The sequence below is a fragment of the Pelodiscus sinensis genome, chromosome 2 (assembly GCF_052426305.1).
Source record: "Pelodiscus sinensis isolate ZL-2025 chromosome 2, ASM5242630v1, whole genome shotgun sequence".
NCBI lineage: Eukaryota > Metazoa > Chordata > Testudines > Trionychidae > Pelodiscus > Pelodiscus sinensis.
Genome location: NC_143053.1, coordinates 202,378,030 through 202,397,647, shown reverse-complemented (window position 1 = coordinate 202,397,647; position 19,618 = coordinate 202,378,030). Strand labels below are relative to the sequence as shown.

At 41.4% G+C, this 19,618-nt stretch overlaps 1 protein-coding gene across 2 annotated transcripts in view; it reads right to left on the bottom strand.

The window, feature by feature from the left end:
- RAPGEF5 (Rap guanine nucleotide exchange factor 5) overlaps positions 1–19,618 on the bottom strand; it is a 215,368-nt gene that overhangs the window by 101,369 nt on the left and 94,381 nt on the right. For both annotated transcript variants that reach the window (XM_075922221.2, XM_075922220.2), the window contains exon 9: positions 13,849–13,974. In XM_075922221.2, coding sequence (XP_075778336.2) covers positions 13,849–13,974 — 126 coding nt within the window. The remainder of the gene's footprint in view (positions 1–13,848; positions 13,975–19,618) is intronic.

Here is a 19,618-nt window from a genome sequence, read left to right as displayed (position 1 = left end):
AGTATCCACAACGATTCCAAGATCTCTTTCTTGAGTGATGACAGACCGGTCATCTGGAGAAGTGGGCTGTGCCCAGGAAAGCTCATGATACCATCTGTACGTTTGTTAATTTATAAAGTGCTACCAAACCAGTTTTTGTGTTTTAAGTTTATCCTGTACAGATTAACTCGGCTTCCCCCTGAAGCATTTAAAAGTCTGACATAGGGTTGCCAGATGGTTTCAACAAAAATACCGGACACACTTGACATTACATCATAATCTACGTTACATCTTAGTTAGAAAATACCGGACATTTATATTTTCTCATTTATATTTTCTCAATTTGTTTCCCAAACAGAAAGCTCAAATACTGGACTGTTTGGTTCAAAACCGGACACCTGGCAACCTTAGTTTGACAGTACTGGTCCAAATTCAAATCCCAGCAGCACAATACTCCCTGCTACTCTTCTCACCCCTTTCCCCAACTTTTAAGCACCTGTCAATGTGACTAGCCTTTCATTATTCTTAATCAGCTGCCTCCCTCTTTTAATAACAAACTCCCTGCCCCAAAGGCAAAGCTGCAAGCAGCTCACACTCTACTGCAGTTAAGAACTGCCTTTGGAGTCAGGGCATGCAGCTTTAAGCAGACCTCAAGAATGAAATCCAGGGATTCAAACTCGGGAGGGGGGCTACTGTTGCCCTAGGCCCCCAATAAATGGCGCCCTTGCTGTGCAAGTCCTCAGGTGATAGGTAAGCCCCTAAATAGTTCATTCCAGCCCTTAAGGTTTTGAAAATCCTTTTAAGGTTTGATGTTCAGCAGTCTGCTGAAAAAGCAATAGATGCCTTTAACCTTGCTATTCATGATCTTCCCAACTGAGGTCGTTCAACAATTTTATAAGTAACCAAATGAAGCCTTAGTGGGTTTTTTCCATCTAGTGATCTCTATTCTTCTCACAATTCAGAGTATTCCATATTTCTAAGTGAGCACATCAGTGAGAGACAAAAAGGTTGGAACCCCCACTCATGCTGTTTTTTGAAAATTAATTCCATAATGGACACCAGGTCAGTGCTAATTTTAAACCCTGTTTCATGTTTTCACATGCAACATCCAATTAAACTTTTTAGAGCCTATTTAAAATGGAATTCATGGGTCTGCACTTGAGACCTCGTTTTCATGTGCTGTGAATTAGAAAACAGAGGGTACTATATAGAATATTTGAAATATTAATTGGGAGGGGGGGGACGAAGATCCCTGCATTGATTTAAATTATGACAGTCAGCAAAGATTCATTAGGGGCCTAGTTCTTCATTCCCTTGCTCTCTGTGCTTCCATTTACATCAATACAAAATGAGTGAATAATGGACATTACATGTCACAGAATTCTCTTGCAGCTCACACAGGGGCAGTGTGTTACACTCACTTTGCAAAAATAGTCTCTGACTACACACGGATGCAAGGCAGTAGAGAATATGCCCCCAGGCCGTATCCTGCTCACACCATGGAATCCATGGAAAAACTCCCATTAATTTCAATAAGTCCAGAACTGGGCTTAATAGGAGATCATGTTTAGCAAACCAAGAGACCACAGAGAAGAAAAAATGGGCACAGTTTGGGGGACTTTGAAAATGTTTGTGATAAAAAAAACAAGAAAAAAAATCTACACAAAAAGGTAAAGCCAGCTTTCCCTTTCCATTTTTTTCTATGGAGGAGATGAAAGAAGCAGAAAACTCATTTCAGGAAGCAAAAAACTGTTGATCTGAGAGGACTTACCCTCCTCTCACAACCATGCTGCTTCCAAAGAGACCTCTCTGCAGCTGGCATTCTTGCAGTTAAGGAAAGTAGTTTGTATGAGGGAGTTCCTGGCTGGGCAAGGACAAGTTTTAACAGCAATATTACTCAGCTATCCTCCAGGAAAATATCCCGTTCATGTTTTTAAATCTTCTTAGAAAGACTGGGGAGGTACTAGCAACACAGCAGCACCTGGGACCTAATAAAGCTTTACACTTTGAATTTCTGTCTATGGCCAGCTGCCTCTATATCTGTTTGCAATGATGTAGCTAACCTCAGCTACAAGGAAGGGACCTCTGATAACCTATCGAGGTCCCTTCCAGTTCTAGTATTCTATGATTATTAACCTTCCATTTAGCTGTCTCCCTATATTTAGGAAACTAATTTATTTAGTTTAACAGAAAAACATGGATGATTCAGTTCTTTCAAGTACCCTGCATTTGTGTGGAAGTAACTCAAGATGGAAGGAAGTGCCCAGTCTAGTGTCAGGGTTATAAGGAATTTATTACTGTAATATATCAAAAATGTAGAAGAAAGAACATACAAAATGTTGTGAAATTTCCTTATAAAATAAATGTGGAGATGAAATAGTAAATACAAAATAAGGACAGCTTTTAAAAACTGATTACCTTGAAATTCATGAACTGACAATTCTGCTTCTCTGGGAGAAATAATATTAATTCATCAGACTAGAAACATAAGCAGATTAATGATTTCGCCAATTCAGCCTACACAGATGTATGATAAGAAATCTAGGGACAAAAATAAGAAAGGGTAATATAGCTAATCACGACAAAACAATGAGCGGGAGAAAGATATAGGAGTTTAACTGATAGATTAAATTTGAAAAAATTAGTAAAAAAATTCTAGGAAGCATAAATAGATCACTCACAATAAAGCAGGAGGAAAATATTCAATCCCTGTATTGTAAAAAGGCTACTAATTAAACAGAGAAGGCATTATTAAATATTTTAAGAGCTTAATTTATTTTAAAGGGACAGAGAAACTTGGTCTACATGCTCTGGAAAACAGAATTTTACAGAAGTCTACAAAATGTTGTAGTGTTTTCAATACTACCATTTACTTAGAGCACAGCAAAATTCAAATTCTAGAAGCATTTTTAAATGACAGTGTTTGTTCAAAGGGGTGTTAAGATGGGAATTAGATTTCCAACTTAAGACACTGCAGGAAACTCTTCCTTGTGGCTCTTGCCTTCTGACAAGTAAGGGGGTCGAGGGTGGGAGGCTGGGAAATGACCCAGGAAGAAAATAAAAAGAATGAAACCAGGTACTAGGATATGATGAAACAAACTTAGCTCTTAATCATGTCTGAGACTTTCCCCCTTAATTGGCCATAGTGTTGGACAGGATAGTCAGATAAGCCCAATGAATCGCTAGATTGTAGCTTCTTTGATGCATGATCTAACTTTTATTCTTTGTACAGCATCTAGTACAGGCAGTCCCCGGGTTACGTACAAGATAGAGACTATAGGTTTGTTCTTAAGTTGAATCTGTATGTAAGTCGGAACTGGCGTCAGCCGCTGCTGAAACTGATCAGTTTCAACAGCGGCTGAATCTGGACGCCAGTTCTGACTTACATACGGATTCAACTTAAGAAACCCAGGGATCCCCAAGTCAGCTGCTGCTGAAACTGATCAGCGGCTCATTCCAGGAAGCCTGGGGCAGAGCAACTCTGCCTCTGGCTTCCTGTAGTCAGCCCCTGGTCAGTTTCAGCAGCGGCTGACTTGGGGACGCCTGGGGCAGAGCAGCTGGGGTGCTGCTGGGTTGCTCCAGTAGCGCCGCTCTTCGGCGGCTGAATCAGGACGCCTGGGGCAGAGCAGCTGGGGTGCTGCCGGGTTGGTACAGTAGCGCCGAGGAGCGGCGCTGAGGGACAAACCCAGCAGCGCCCCAGCTGCTCTACCCCAGGCGTAGGCAAGAAAAGCCTGGTCTGCTGGGGGGGGGGGGAGAGGGGGCACTAGCTGCACCCCCCCCCCCCGCAGCAGACCAGGGAGACGCGGGTGGCGGGACTGCCCGCATCCTCCACGGCTTTGCTCTGTCTCCCTGGTCTGCTGACCAGGTAGACGGGGAGCAAAGCCGCGGAGCACGCCCACAGCGGGACAGCCCGGGCGTGCTCCGCGGCTTTACTCCCGGTCTCCCTGCAGACCAGAGAGACGGGGAGCAGCTTTTCTCGCCCCGGAGGATGGGGGCGGCGGGACTGCAGAGCATCTGGGCGTCCCGCCGCTCCAGTCCTCTGGAGCGAGAAAAGCCCCGTTCGTAACTGTGGATCCGACGTAAGTCGGATCCGCGTAACTCGGGGACTGACTGTACAATCAGGTCCTGCTCCATGACTGGGGCTGTCAGGCATCACAACAATACAACTAAATAACCAAAGATATTGAATGGAAAATCAAGACTCAGAAGGCTGATTATAGATAGGAGAATTCTACTTGGGGCAGTGAAAGAGTAGGAGAAGTTATTGTGCTTGTCTCAGTCTTACAGCAATAAAGGTCTGGTATGATAAAGTTCTGTTCAGCTTCTTAAATGAACGGTTCTCTCTGTATTTTCTTCCTAACACACTCTTCCATTCAGGATGCAACACATTTTTACTATGCTATTTCCCACCGAGCATCTGAAAGCAATTTGTAAACATTCATCAACTGCAGTAAGACTCATATCTCTGCAAAGTACCACCATGAACAGTTCTGACTCCTGGCTTAATATTTTAACCCCTAAACAACATCCTTTCTTCCCAAGGCTTTTGAGCTATTGTCGAATCCAAGAACAATGAGTAATCAATCTAAACTAACTGAAAAGAAGGAACAGCACAAGCAGTATATATCTGGAATTTCCTTCTATACAAAATAGTTAAACATTATGGAATATTAAATTACTAATAGCAGCAATCAGTAAAAGAGTTTTAAGAGTGGCTCACACACATGGAAGAAAGAAACTACTATGGAAATACAATAACTCAAAGGAAGGGCTTGTATATCCTGGTATCCCGTAATTCCACATGGTGCTACATTATGCTGATAGCACAATGGGTGAGCACAAATTTTACTCTTCTTAATGCTCTTACTTTTGCAAAAACTAGGACCTTGCAAGACTTTGACTGTTCATTCTGCACAGCTTGTAATAGGCTAATCTTCTCCAAAGCTTTGCTGGCACAAATAGGATTTAATAGAAATATATAAATTAGTGCCATTCGTCCATTCAGTCCAAGGTCTCTGTGTTATCTGAGGACAATGCAGAACCAATTATGATAATTATGGGAGCCAAAAGTCATATATTAGCAATTAAACTCACCCCTCAGGTCTGGATTAACAATTAGGTTAACTAGGTAGTAAGGGCCAACCCATGGAGAGAACCAAGCTGAATGATGTTTTATCCCTCTGCACAAGGTTGCAACACCACTCACTCAAATCAGGCCTCATCTGCCACCCCCACATCATGATGGAGAGGCATCAGGGTCAAAGTGGAGTTGACAATGGGGCAGCTGATGTTGCTGCTGCTATGGGAGTAGCTCCTGCATCAGAACTTACCCCGAAGGCCTTGCCTCACTTCCAACAGCCTACATTCCTCCAGTCCACAGGACTTGTTCTGTGACAGCCTCAAGACCAGCAACAAGTCCAGAGAGCAGCAAGGAGGCCCAAACAGGAAGCTAACTTGGAGAGGAGCAGCAGAAAGCCCTGGATAGGGGACAGGGAAGGGCAGACTTTCGATTTTGTAGACTCCAGTGAATGATTAATCTGACCTGATTCCCTTAATGTAGCCATCACAGGCAGAATGGACACAATAACTCTCTATTTTGCAAAGTGACTTTCTGAAGCTGAAGCACACATCAAGTTCACTGGTTGTATGTGGATGTCATTCTAAGCCATTATTTTAATGAGAATTTCCAATAGTCTACTGTTAACTGAAGGGCAATTCAGTTCTACATAAATGCAAGGCTACTGCTTCGTTACATGAACAGATACCTCTGGATATGTAGGCTGTGTCTAAACTACATCCCTCTGCTGACAGAGGGATGTAGATTAGGCACATCGCTATTGCAAATGAAGTGGAGATTTAAATATCCCGTGCTTTATTTGAATAGAAATGGCCACCACTTTTTGCCAAGGCGGCACTTTGCCGAGAAAAAGCAGCAGTCTAGACAGGGATCAGTTGACAAGGAAAGCCTTTTCCAACCGATCCTGCAAACCTCATTTCACGAGGCATAAGGGATCGGTCGGAAAAGGCTTTTCTTGTCGACCGATCCCCTTCTAGACTGCTGCTTTTTGCTGGCAAAGTGCCGCGGCAGCAAAAAGTGGCGACCATTTCTATTCAAATGAAGCGCGGGATATTTAAATCCCCACTTCATTTGCAATAGCAATGTCCCTGCCGACAGAGGGATGTAGTTTAGAAACACCCATACTAAGACATTCATTTTAGTTCATTTGTAGGTGGACAGGTGGACTGAAGGGAGCATTCTGAATCCATCCTATTGTGTCATATCTGGGAGTTTTTAAAGGAAATCACCAAGTATTAAGTAACCTTGAAGTCCTACATTGTTAATCTTTTTTTTGTCAAACCTTTCATGCCTTCAGTCCAAACACTAACATATTTTAGTGAGCAAATTATCTGTCTTATTAATGAAAATGCTGCTTTAAAACTTTTTTTATGGATAATTCCATGTCAATTAACTAAATCACTGTAAATATGTTGTGGTTTTAAAAACATAGCTCTACTTTTCCTCCTTAACCTGGCTAATAACCAGGATTAAAACAATAAAACAAATATCTGTCTTGGTGGTTACTATATTTATTATACACATGGAATTCAAAGAAGGTTTTCATACATTTTCATACCATTTTTCTAGGTTCTACATTAAAATCCAGTATTAAAACAATCTCACTCTGAGAAGACAAATTGGATAGTTTGGGAAATATTTAGCACTGATAGAAAGTAATATTTCTTTATTTAGTATGAACAGACTGGAGAACTGTGTATGTATTATTGGTGAACATTAATGTTAACTTGCATTAACATACACGCAATTGACCAACCTCCATGAATTTACTAACTTGATGAGAGGGATAGTTACCCCAGATTATTCCATAAAAACATTTTCAGATATTTTGAGTAATCTTTTCGGTTTCATTAAGGTAGCATACAGCCATTGTAAGACAATATAATTAACTTGTGTTTTCTCTTAAGGATGACTATAAGTAAAAATTTCAGCTAATTAATTCAGTATTTTGCTTAAATTAAATATTGGAAATATGTCTTATGAAGAGATTTGAGCAGATTAAAGCTGACCAAACCCCCTATCCTGAGTACACCCATTGGGCAGAAGATGTAATTGTTTAAAAACAATTATAAGACATATAATGAATAAAATGTTAGTTCAAAATATTTCTTCCAAATGTACCTAACAACTCTAGACTATAAAGCTGTAGATGGTAAATTTAGGTATAAAAATCTACATTCTATTCTATAATTGATGCCAACAATAAGTTAACTATAATTTGAAAAAGCAGTGTCATTTTTATGGCTGAACTGTTCAGTAACTCTTTCCAGATTTATTCTCTCTCAAGGTAAATATTTTTCTTCAGCTGATTTTGTTGATATGAGGTGGTGTTTAAATGATATAAAATTATGAACATCTAAGTCTAAGCATAGTCGATTCTAAATTTCCATTAGTGTGGCGGTGCTATCTACAGGCAGTCTCCGGGTTACGTACAAGATAGGGACTGTAGGTTTGTACTTAAGTCGAATTTGTACTTAAGTCGGAACTGGCGTCCAGATTCAGCCGCTGCTGAAACTGACCAGCGGCTGACTACAGGCTGACTACAGAGTTTCTCTGCCCCGGGCTTCCTGGAATCAGCTGCTGATCAGTTTCAACAGCAGCTCAATCTGGACGCCTGGGAGAGAGCAGCTGGGGCGCTGCCCGGTATGTCTCCGCAGCGCCGCACCTCAGCGCTGCGGGGACCAACCTGGCAGCACCCCAGGTGCTCTACCCCAGGTGTCCCCAAGTCAGCTGCTGCTGAAACTGATCAGCGGCTGATTCCAGGAAGCCCGGGGCAGAGCAACTCTGCCTCGGGCTTCCTGTAGTCAGCCGCTGGTCAGTTTCAGCAGCGGCTGACTTGGGGACGCCTGGGGCAGAGCAGCTGGGGTGCTGCCGGGTTGGTCCAGTAGCGCCGAGGAGCGGCGCCCCGGGACCAACCGGCAGCGCCCCACCTGCTCTACCACAGGCGTCCGCGACAAAAGCCTGGTCTGCAGGGGGGGAGGAGGGGTGCACTAGCTGCGCCCCCTCCCAGTAGACCATGGAGACACGGGCGGCGGGACCGAGATGCACCACAGTGCCAGCGCCCGGGTCTGACGTGGAGCAAAGTCGCAGAGGACCCGGGCGGGACCGCGGCGCGCCTGAGCGGTCCCTCCGCGGCTTTGTTCTGCGTCTCCCTGGTCTGCTGGGTCCCCCAGCAGACCAGGGAGATGCGGAGGACCTGGGCAGCAGGACAGCGGCGCGTCTGGGCGGTCCCGCCGCCCGCATCTTTCGCGGCTTTGCTCCGCATCTCCCTGGTGTGCTGGAGGCCTCCCCCCAGCAGACCAGGGAGACGCGGAGCAGCTTTTCTCGCCCCGGAGTACACGGGCGGCAGGACCTCGGCGCGTCTGGGTGGTCCCGCCGCCCGCATCCTCCGGGGCGAGAAAAGCCCCGTTCGTAAGTATGGATCCGACATAAGTCGGATCCGCGTAACTCGGGGACTGCCTATACTTACAAAATATTATTAAAAATTGCCAGCTTGCAATTGTGTTAGCCAAAAGATGATGATAAAGATGCACAGAAAAGCAAGATTTCCAAATATTATAAGTGTTTTCCTCAAAGGACCATATTCTATCTGATAAATGTTTGTTCTATAATATTAATACTTAATGGACTAGCCAAGTTTCATTCACTTGTGAAAGCATTTTAGTGGTCTTATTGCACTATATTAATTGATGTACACATGTACCTCTCAGGATTGAATGGAATATCTTATTAATGTATTTTATTTACTTCCAAAACACGTTTTTTATTGAATGTCATGGGGTAGAGCATGCCACTATTTCATACATTTAATCAGTATAATCCACTCTATCTTACTCAGAAAAAAACTAGTACTGAAGCAATCATATGCTAGATGGAGTTCACTAATAACATCTTTTATTCTAACACATTAATGAGTAGGAATTTGATAGCAATATATGTTGTTTAGTTTTATCTATAGGACTGTAAATATCATTACATTACATATTTTACAAAATGTTGTTCATAAAATACTTAGTCAGCATGATGTTTTATATATAAAGCCTTCATGGTCATTCATCAGTGAAAAAACCCCACACTAAGGAAGCTTACAAATGTAAAGTTTAATTGAGAGTTAAAATTGGACAGACACAGACAACCTCATTAGAATATTATAACTGAAAATGACTAAACATACATTAGTGTGGGAATTTAGACTTACACACACACACACACACACACACACACACACACCCTTAATACAGGCAGTCCCCGGGTTACGTACAAGACAGGGACTGTAGGTTTGTTCTTAAGTTGAATCTGTATGCAAGTCGGAACTGGCGTCCAGATTCAGCCGCTGCTGAAACTGACCGCCAGTTCTGACTTACATACAGATTCAACTTAAGAACCCCAAGCATCCCCCAAGTCAGCTGCTGCTGAAACTGATCAGCGGCTCATTCCAGGAAGCCCGGGGCAGAGCAACTCTACCTCGGGCTGCCTGTAGTCAGCCCCTGGTCAGTTTCAGCAGCGGCTGTCTTGGGGACACCTGGGGCAGAGCAGCTGGGGTGCTGCTGGGTTGCTCCAGCAGCGCCGCTCCTCGGCGCTACTGGACCAACCCAGCAGCACCCCAGCTGCTCTGCCCCAGGTGTCCTGATTCAGCCGCTGCTGAAACTGACCAGCAGTGGCTGAATCAGGACGCCTGGGGCAGAGCAGCTGGGGTGCTGCCGGGTTGGTCCAGTAGTGCCCAGAGTGGCGCTGCGGGACCAACCGGCAGCGCCCCAGCTGCTCTGCCCCAGGGTCCACAACAAAAGCCTGGTCTGCTGGGGGGGGCACACTATCTGCACACACACCCCCCCCCCCCCAGCAGACCAGGGACATGGGGAGCAAAGCCGCAGCGGCAGTGGGGTGCTGCGCCTCTTAGGCTTTGCTCTGGCAAAGCCTCAGAGGCGCGGGACCCCGCCACCGCTGCGGCTTTGCTCCCGGTGTCCCTGCTCTGCTGGGAGGGGGGGGGTGCAGCTAGTGTGCCCCCCCCCTCCCCCAGCAGACCAGGCTTTTGTTGTGGACCCTGGGGCAGAGCAGCTGGGGCGCTGCCGGTTGCTTTTCTCGCCCTGGAGGTCGAGGTGGCGGGACCGCTGCCTGTGAGCTCCGGGGCGAGAAAGCCCCGTTTGTAAGTGCGGATCCGACATAAGTCGGATCCGCGTAAGTCGGGGACTGTCTGTATGTTCTTATATTGTCAATAATAGTTCCAGAGTTCCACGTTCCCTTCCACACAGCTGTCGCATAGTGTCCACACCATACCCCTCCTCCTGGCTACTTGCTTGATATGGGTCAGAAATTTCGTTCTCATATTTACCAGTTCAGACCACAACCCGAAACCCTTCCACACTTCATCTCATTGTAGGCTAGATCACAGACTCTAACATCTTACCTGCCATAAAACAAGCAGACAGAACAATCTCTGGTTCTCCAGAAAACCCAATCTACCTCACATTCAACCATTTGTAGACAGATCAGAAACTCCATTATATTTATATATTATCCACATTTCAAATATGAATCATGGATCCTGCTCTCCAAATGCAGATCAGATTTACATCATCTTGATAACCCTAGACAAAGAGGCCACATTTGGTGGGCTACCATAGTCACTAAAAAAAACCTCCGAGCCTCCTCTTTCCGAGAAGAAAATACATAAGTAGTAACACACATCTAGGATATATTATCTTAACGTTTGCTGTGAATGATATTGCAAATTCCAAGGTTGTTTTAATCTTATGATATCTCCATAAGAGGTATCATAACTGGTGAGATGGAGTCAATGAAAGTAGCCTAGGGAAGCTTCACTCCAGATTTCCTGACCTTTGAATATTTACTCTATGTGAAATCTAAAAAGATTACTGTTTTATTAGCTTCCTTTTACTCAAGGTGTCTATATTTAAATTTTTAATTGTATTAAAAGTTCTCTTGTCTGTGTATCTGCCTATAGGATAATTAATTAGGATTCCATTCAGATCAAAAATTCCACACAAGGCAAAAAATCCTTAAAGTTAGAACTTCTTAGAAACAGTTTATTTTCTACCAGCAACATAACAAAGTATCTTTAGGAACAAATTCAAAAAGTTACTCTCAAAGTTTCATTAAAACATACAGTTCTGCTAACCAATGCAATTTCTGCTTAAAGATTAATTTAGAGCCAGGCTATTATAGTTAATTGTCTGCTAAAGGAATGCAATAAAAAGTGTTGGAAGAAGCGCATGGAAAGACCGTATATGCATTTCAGATATAACATTTCATTTCAGGAGGGCAGATCATCCATGAAGATACTGTTGAGCACTGCAGGAGAGAAGGCTATGTGAAAATTCATTGCAGTGATACTTACAAAGAAAATGGTGTCTTGTTGAGAACACAGAACAATGCTAAATAGAAAAATTAATTCCCTCAACTTTAGTGTCTATATGGTTACCCATTAGGATGCATTTCTAAGCACCTGCTATTTTATACACATTGCTTTGAAAGAACACCACGTCCAGATGAATGCTATTTCTTTAATATTTCAAATAAAAACAGAGACTAGGCAAAACCCTACACCAGCTCATTTGCCATAGCTTTCTATAATGTAATCATACATAGGGCTAGATTCTAATCATCCTTAAGCACATGAAGTTATCCTTTACTTGGTGAGCAGTCCCATTAAAACCTATTGGCTAGATGATTCCTTAGATGATATCTTACAAAGGGAAGTGAGAAAGGCCCTTACCCCTCTACATGAGCTATGTAGACCTTAGGTCTGGGCACAAAGGAGCAAGTGGGCACTATCACCACTTATTCTGCCAAGCCAAAGTACATAGTCAAGGAACGGGCATAACCGCAGCCTTGACTTAGCCCTTAATATGACAGCCAGCACAACTGAGAAAACGTCACTATTGTCATAAGTAGTAGCTCATCCAGGCCAGCAGTGAAACACAAAATTCGCATCTCTGGAGCAAGGGGAAGAAGAGGGTAAACTGTGTGTCTGGAGGAGTGTGGTCTCTGAAGGTATTTTTACACTGCAGTTAAATACCTTTGGCTGGCCCATGCAAATTGACTCAGGCTCATGAGGCTCAGATTAAGAAGCTCTTTAATTGCAGTGTACACATTTGGGCTCAGGCTGGAACCTGGGCTCTAGGATGCTGCGAAGTGGGAGGTCCCCAAAGCTCAGCTGGCAGCCTGAGCCTGAATGCCTACACCACAATGAAGTCAGCTGGCACAGGCCATGTGTGAGCTTTATATTGCAGTGTAGACATACCCTGAAGTACAATTCTTCCCATTATGCAGTGTGTACTCCCCGCCCAATAACTGCACAGAATGGTACTACAGGACATGAATACAGGCTGCCGTCTCTCAAGGAACTGAAGCAGACACTCTGCTAAAATATGGCAGCATCAGCAAGATAAGCAAAAAAATTTCCAAAGAATAAAGAGTTAAGAAAAGGGAAGCACTTACACTCCTTTCCACTTTTAGAACTGTGTTCCCTGCTGTGCAGGGAAATCACAGACTCCAGTACAACAGTGGACACAGCTGTCAGCCTATGTCAACAGAATGGCCAAATCAGCAGCCAAGATACCACTGAAGTTCTGCAATATCATTATCAAAAAGTATCTGGTCCTTAAACCTGTTCTCTTGCTGCATAATCCTAAAATCCCAATTATAAACCTTTAGTGGTACAAATTTGTACTTTCATAAACTCCTAAACATTCATTTGTGTTTTGCTAATATAGTTTAAAGATATTTAAATTATGTCAGATACCTATAATGTGTGGATACACCAAGATCAGTTCAATTTGATCCTGGCTAATTGCTGTCCTCCCTTGGGTATGCTCTTTAGTATAATTACATATTTAACGTCAAGAAAAAAGTCATCACATTCTCCAGTAAGATTTCATCTATACTTTTTGCTTTGTAGAATCCATACATTAGTGTTGACTGACTTTTTGTGAGGGATCAGAAAAATCACTCTGCTTAAGTAGAAGCCTCTTTGTACTACAGAGTAAATAAAATCGGAGAGACACACACATGCATTTCAGGATTCAAGAGTGTTGTGTTATCTCTCCCCTCTTCTTTATAAGTTTTAAATTAGTATATGACCAAAAACAGTATTTCCCATGAAACAAAAACTAAAACAAACAATTTGTAGCAGGAACATAAAATGGTTACATGGTGCCATCTGCAAACCAGGTAGTATTTTAAAGCATTCTCAGTCTAAAGTTATCATTTGAATAAATGCTTTTAGAACCTGGGAGCAGCAGATTACTATTTTCTTTGGTTGAGTCAAAGTAACTTTGGTGAATACACAACAACAATAAAAAAGAAACCATAAAAACACCCTAATTAAACCCATCAATTATAATTTATGTTGGATAGTTCTTATTAATATTTTCTGCCAAAATATTACAGAAGCAGAATAATATTCATTCTGGTACTCAGACACATGCTCTTAAAATAATCTGAGAAACATATCTTTAAAAGAAAAGAATTTCACAAAAATGACCAACATTTTGTCAGAAAACATACTCTGAAATCGCTGCCCTTACTGAAGAATTGCTTTATACTTGCTATGAGCTAACAAGATTTATCAGTTGTTACTCGTATTACTATATATACAAATCTTATTCCATTTTAATTTTGTGAACTTGAAGGAGGCTCATTTGACAGGACAGAACAGCTATAGCTCAGTTTATAGTGAAAACTAAAATACATATTTGTTTATTTTAAGTTTATAATGAAGTAGAAAGCATCTCTCCTTCCCCTTCCAAACAAACAAATGAAAAATGTCTTACTTGTTCCGTCTTTTCTGGTTCTTTTCTTTCTGCCTGCAAAAATTGACAGTTTTCCCTTGCCAGCCTCTGGACTAGTTCAATCCGTCCAATGTCATCTCTTTCCTGAAGCTTGCACAAAACCCCTGCCTTGAGAGTTGGAGAAAGAGCAAATAAATACTTAAATCCACAATCCCAGGACATGACACTGCCACAAATTTAACTTTACAATAAGTACATCTTTTGTATCATGTTCACTGTAATTCTGAGCTTTTTGCTGAAGTGAAATAAAATAGTTGCTTCTTGGGAAACAGCACAAAAAGTTCTCAGGCACCGCTGATTTACCCTCCGTATCTACATTAGGAGATTGAAGGCAGGGCTAGCTAAATCAACTGCTATTGTATGTGACTGATATGCTTGTGTTTTATTTGTTCCTGTCAACCTATTTCCTGTTACATAAGAGAACCATAGCAAGAGGTTAAAAACTCCTGGGAAAGTTAGCCAGGAAGAGTTCTGGAAAAAGGGATGGAATAGAATCATTCCTAAAAATAACATAGCAGAACCTCCCATTTTTCAAATCCTACCACTTCTTTACATACATAAGCTAGAGCATTTAAAAGAAAGTTACACAAAATTAATTCCATTATAAAAAGGTATATATGGTGTATTCATTAATTCTTCCATCCTGTTTAAGACAGACAGTGTGGCACACACTAAAACTAGCACTAGATGACAATTATTTTGAAGATAAAATACTACTAGTTACTCTAGCTGATAGCTACAATGGTATTTATATTGATGGTATTTTTAGACTACAGCATTGCTATCTGTTTGTAAAAATGGCAAATATCTTGTGCCTCAGAGAACTTACAATTTAAGTATATGTTTTTTGTTGTGTTTGTACAGCACCTACCACAATAGGGTTCTGGTCTATGATACTACGATAATTCAAATAATTAATAATGATGAAAGCCTAGACATACTGTGCCACCAAGATTTCATACTCATAGACACCCTGAAAACTCACCTGAGCTCTTAATGTAAAATATTATTTGATATTGACTCTCCTCTATGTATATGTTGCTTACTGCAAAATCAGTGACTAATCAGGTTCTGTCATCATCCATGATTTGATCACAAACAAACCCTCTGACTTTACTTGAGTAATTGAGACCAGGCTGGATGACGTTGCAGGACCTTTATTAGCCCAGATGTTTCCTGATGGATATCAGCATGAACCTTGGGAGGTTCAGGGAGAGGATGTGCAAAGACAGGAGGTTGTGGGGAGGGAAGGAAAAAGAGCTTCTGCCCTTTTTACACTGTATAAAGGCAGCCTGAAAGAGCTGTACAGTGCGGAAGGAAGGGTTTAAACACAAAATCTGCACACACACCCTGTCCTCTCTCGTGTGTAAATTCAGTTTATCTAAATCTCTGACATATGTAGAACTAGGAAAACTATAGTATCACAAGAAATAAGAGAAATGTCTGGCCCACGAAAGCTCATCATCTAATAAACCATCTTGTTAGTCTTTAAAGTGCTACATTGTCCTGCATTTTGCTATGAGAAATGGGAAGCTGATAAACTGAGGAGGAAGAGATTTATATTCAGACTATATAAATATCTGATTTCTATATGATTGTGTCAATACTCCAGCGCCTAAAAGAACATTTAGGACAAAATGATGCCCATTAAAAATTCATCACTTAAGTTGTAACAACCCAAAGGGCTCTCCCTCCTCCACCTCCCCCGCCCCCCAAAAAAACCCCAAAACACTAACCATTCTTCACTAGCCTTCTCATAGAATATAAAGAAGATGGAGATTTAAAGTTTCCTGGGAGGTTACTTTTAAACACAAGGAATGTCCCACTTTAAAAATGGACTCATAAGAACAGCTCATCTTTTGTACTATATATTTGCGGGGTCCTTGGAGCAGGTAGTGAGGGGCTAAGCTTGCAGTGCTATCAATCTGCTTAGGACTCCAAGCTGCATGTCTCTTTTCATCTGAGATGGACAATGCCATCTCATAGCTTCCAGTGGCTGCTAAGATTAGGACCTTGATTGGAGTGGTCTGTGTGAACTTCAGACTAGACCAAATGGAATTTACATTGTCTGGCTCGAGGAAACATCAGTGGGAGTCAATGGAGGTACCATCTACCCTTTTGGTTCACTCTTCCTGTTGAGACCAAGGTGTACAACCTAAGGATTCTATTGATTTCATGGTTATACTTTTGTAAGAAAGTAGCAGCAGCAGACGAGTGTTTTCCCCCCCCATCTACTTTTGTCAAGATGACTTGGATCTTTCATCCTGAAAGTGGATTTCACCACTGCTGAAATGCCTTTCCCATCTGCAGATTTGATGGACCTCTGGACATCTATGCTCCATAGTCCACATTGGCTTCCAAACTAGGTACAATTAAAAGTGACCTATAAATCCACTTTTTCTCCAGGCCCAGCAATTCAAAAGGACCCAGGGTTCCCGGCTGCTGCCTCTACTGCACCAGTGGTGTGGCTGGAGCCTCAGGCAGCACATTCCCGGTGTATCTGAAAGGCTGTTGATCACCCTGTATAAATCCATGTAAGATTCAAACTGGACTGCCTTAAAGGTAGTCTCTCCATGCCTTCTATGTTCCATTCCAACAAATGAAATCACCAGAAGGGCCCACAATAAAAAAAAAAACTATATTTAAAATGTCTATGAACATAACAATGGTAATACTGGATCAGACCAAAGGTTCATCTAGCCCAGTATCCTGTCTCCCGACAGTGGCCAATACCAGATGCCCCAGAAGGGGTGGACCGAATACAATGAGAAAGTGATTTGTCTCCTGCCATCCATTTCCAGCCTTTGACAAACAGAGGCCAGGGACACCATTCCTTACCTCCAGCTAATAGCCTTTTATGGACCTACCCTCCATGAATTTGTCTAGCTCTTTTTAAATTCTGTTATAGTCCTAGCATTCACAGCCTCCTCTTGCAAGGAGTTCCATAGGTTGGCTCTGTGAAGAAGAACTTTCTTTTATTAGTTTTAAACCTGCTACCCATTAATTTCATTTGGTGTCCTCTAGTTCTTATATTATGGGAACAAGTAAATAACTTTTCTTTATTCACCCTCTCCACACCACTCATGATTTTATATACTTCAACCATATCCCCCCCCAGTCTCCTCTTTTCTAAACTGAAAAGTCCCAGTCTCTTTAGCCTCTCCTCATATGGGACCCGTTCCAAACCCCTAATCATTTTAGTTGTCCTTTTCTGAACCCTTTCCAAGGCCAAAATATCTTTTCTGAGGTGAGGCAACCCTATCTATACACAGTATTCAAGATGTGCACGTACCATAGTTTTATATAGGAGCAGTAAGATATTCTTAGTCTTATTTTCTATCCCTTTTTTAATAATTCCTAACATCCTATTTGCTTTTTAGACTGCCGCTGCACACTGCGTGGACGTCTTCAGAGAACTATCCATGATAACTCCAAGATCTCTTTCCTGATTAGTTGTAGCTAAATTAGCCCCGATCATATTGTATTTATAGTTGGGGTTATTTTTTCCAATGTGCATTACTTTACACTTATCCACATTAAATTTCATTTGACATTTTGTTGCCCAATCACTCAGTTAGGTGAGATCTTTCTGAAGTTCTTCACAGTCTGTTTTGGTCTTGACTATCTTGAACAGTTTAGTATCGTCCACAAACTTTGCCACCTCACTGCTTACCCCTTTCTCTAAATCATTTATGAATAAGTTGAATAGGATTGGTCCTAGGACTGACCCTTGGGGAACACCACTAGTTAACCCTCCCCATTCTGAAAATTTACCTTTTATTCCTACCCTTTGTTTCCTGTCTTTTAACCAGTTCTCAATCCATGAAAGGATCTTCCCTCTTAACCCATGACAACCTAATTTACACAAGAGCCTTTGATGAGGGACCTTGTCAAAGACTTTCTGGAAATCTAAGTATACTCTATCTACTGGATCCCCCTTATCCATTACCCATTTCAAAGAACTCTAACAGATTAGTAAGACATGATTTCCCTTTACAGAAATCATGCTGACTTTTGCCCAACAAATTATGTTCTTCTACATGTCTGACAATTTTATTCTTTACTATTGTTTCAACTAATTTGCCCAATACTGACGTTAGACTTTCCGGGCTGTAATTGCCAGGGTCGCCTCTAGAGCCCTTTTTAAATATTGGCGTTATGTTAGCTATCTTCCAGTCCCTTGGTACAGAAGCTGATTTAAAGGATAGGTTACAAACCACAGTTAATAGTTCCGCAATTTCACATTTGAGTTCTTTCAGAACCTTTGGGTGAATGCCATCCGGTCCCAGTGATTTGTTACTGTTAAGTTTTTCAATTTGTTCTAAAACCTCCTCTAATGACACTTCAATCCAGGACAGTTCCTCAGATTCATCACCCACAGAGGATGGTGCAGGTTTGGAAATCTCCCTAACATCCTCAGCCATGAAGACTGAAGCAAAGAAATCATTTAGTCTCTCCGCAATGGCTTTATCGTCCTTGATTTCTCCTTTTGTATCTTGATCGTCCAGGGGCCCCACTGGTTTTTTAGCAGGCCTCCTGCTTCAAATGTACTTAAACATTTTGCTATTACTTTTTGAGTTTTTGGCTAGCTGTTCCTCAAAATCTTTTTGGGCTTTTCTTATTGCATTTTTAGACTTAATTTGGCAGTGTTTATGTTCCTTTCTATATACCTCACTCGGATTGGACTTCCACTTTTTAAAAGATGCACAATGAACATTTTTAGTAAAGGGCACAATATAAATGCACTGTCCCCTCAATGAGTCAACAAATGTTTTTTGACCTTCAGCACGTCACAAACCCTTGGAATTAATTAAAAAAATAACTTTAAAAATTGAGGGAGTAATTCTATTAATCCCTTCCAGAGCTGGTGTTTGCCTACCAGAAGCCTTAAAAAGAACACTGGGAGTGCTAAGCAGGAACTAACAAATACTAAAAAAGTAAATAGGGGGTCCCTTTGAGCAGCGATGGGCACTAAGCAATTGTTTAATTCTGCTAAGTGTAGCACCCAACACTAATCCATTAATATTCACTCAATTTGTTAATTAACAGTGTGGTTTCTCTTCCACAAATATGTTTAGAGACCATACAGAAAACAGACAACAACAGACATTAACACACATGTGCATTGTATGCACACTTTAACATTAAAGATAAACAACGACTTTAAATTATCCAAATAAAGAGTTTAATTCACAGTGTGCCGAATTGTGCTCTCTGAAATATCTATGTAATTCCCAATCAAGTCAAGAAAATCTGCCAAATGTCCAACCTTTTCTCAATGGATTAAAATAGAATAATTATCCCTTTCTTATGTGTGTGAGCAAAGTGAGATCAGAAAAAAAATAACTCTATACCTGATCTCATTACCTATACCATAAAAGCAGTATTTGTTCACATAAGCAATTTCAAAGGATTACATCACTGAGTTCCAAATAATAGCCAAAAGGGAACAATAGATAGCTTATGAATTACTGTTCTTTTATTTAAAGTAGCAAGGAGAATACAATAAAATATGCTTTACTGTGGTTTCAGCAAAAAAGAAATACAACATAAAAAAATCCTACGGAAATACAGGCATAATCAATATTGGAACTAGACAATATTTTAAAATTCAACCTTAATTTGACTGCAGTAATTAATGCCAACTATTATGAAAAAAATCAGCCCTTTATATTAATTAAAACAGAAGATATAAAACTCCACTTGCTATTCTGATTTCTTCAATTATTCTGACTTTCTATAGTACGTGGAA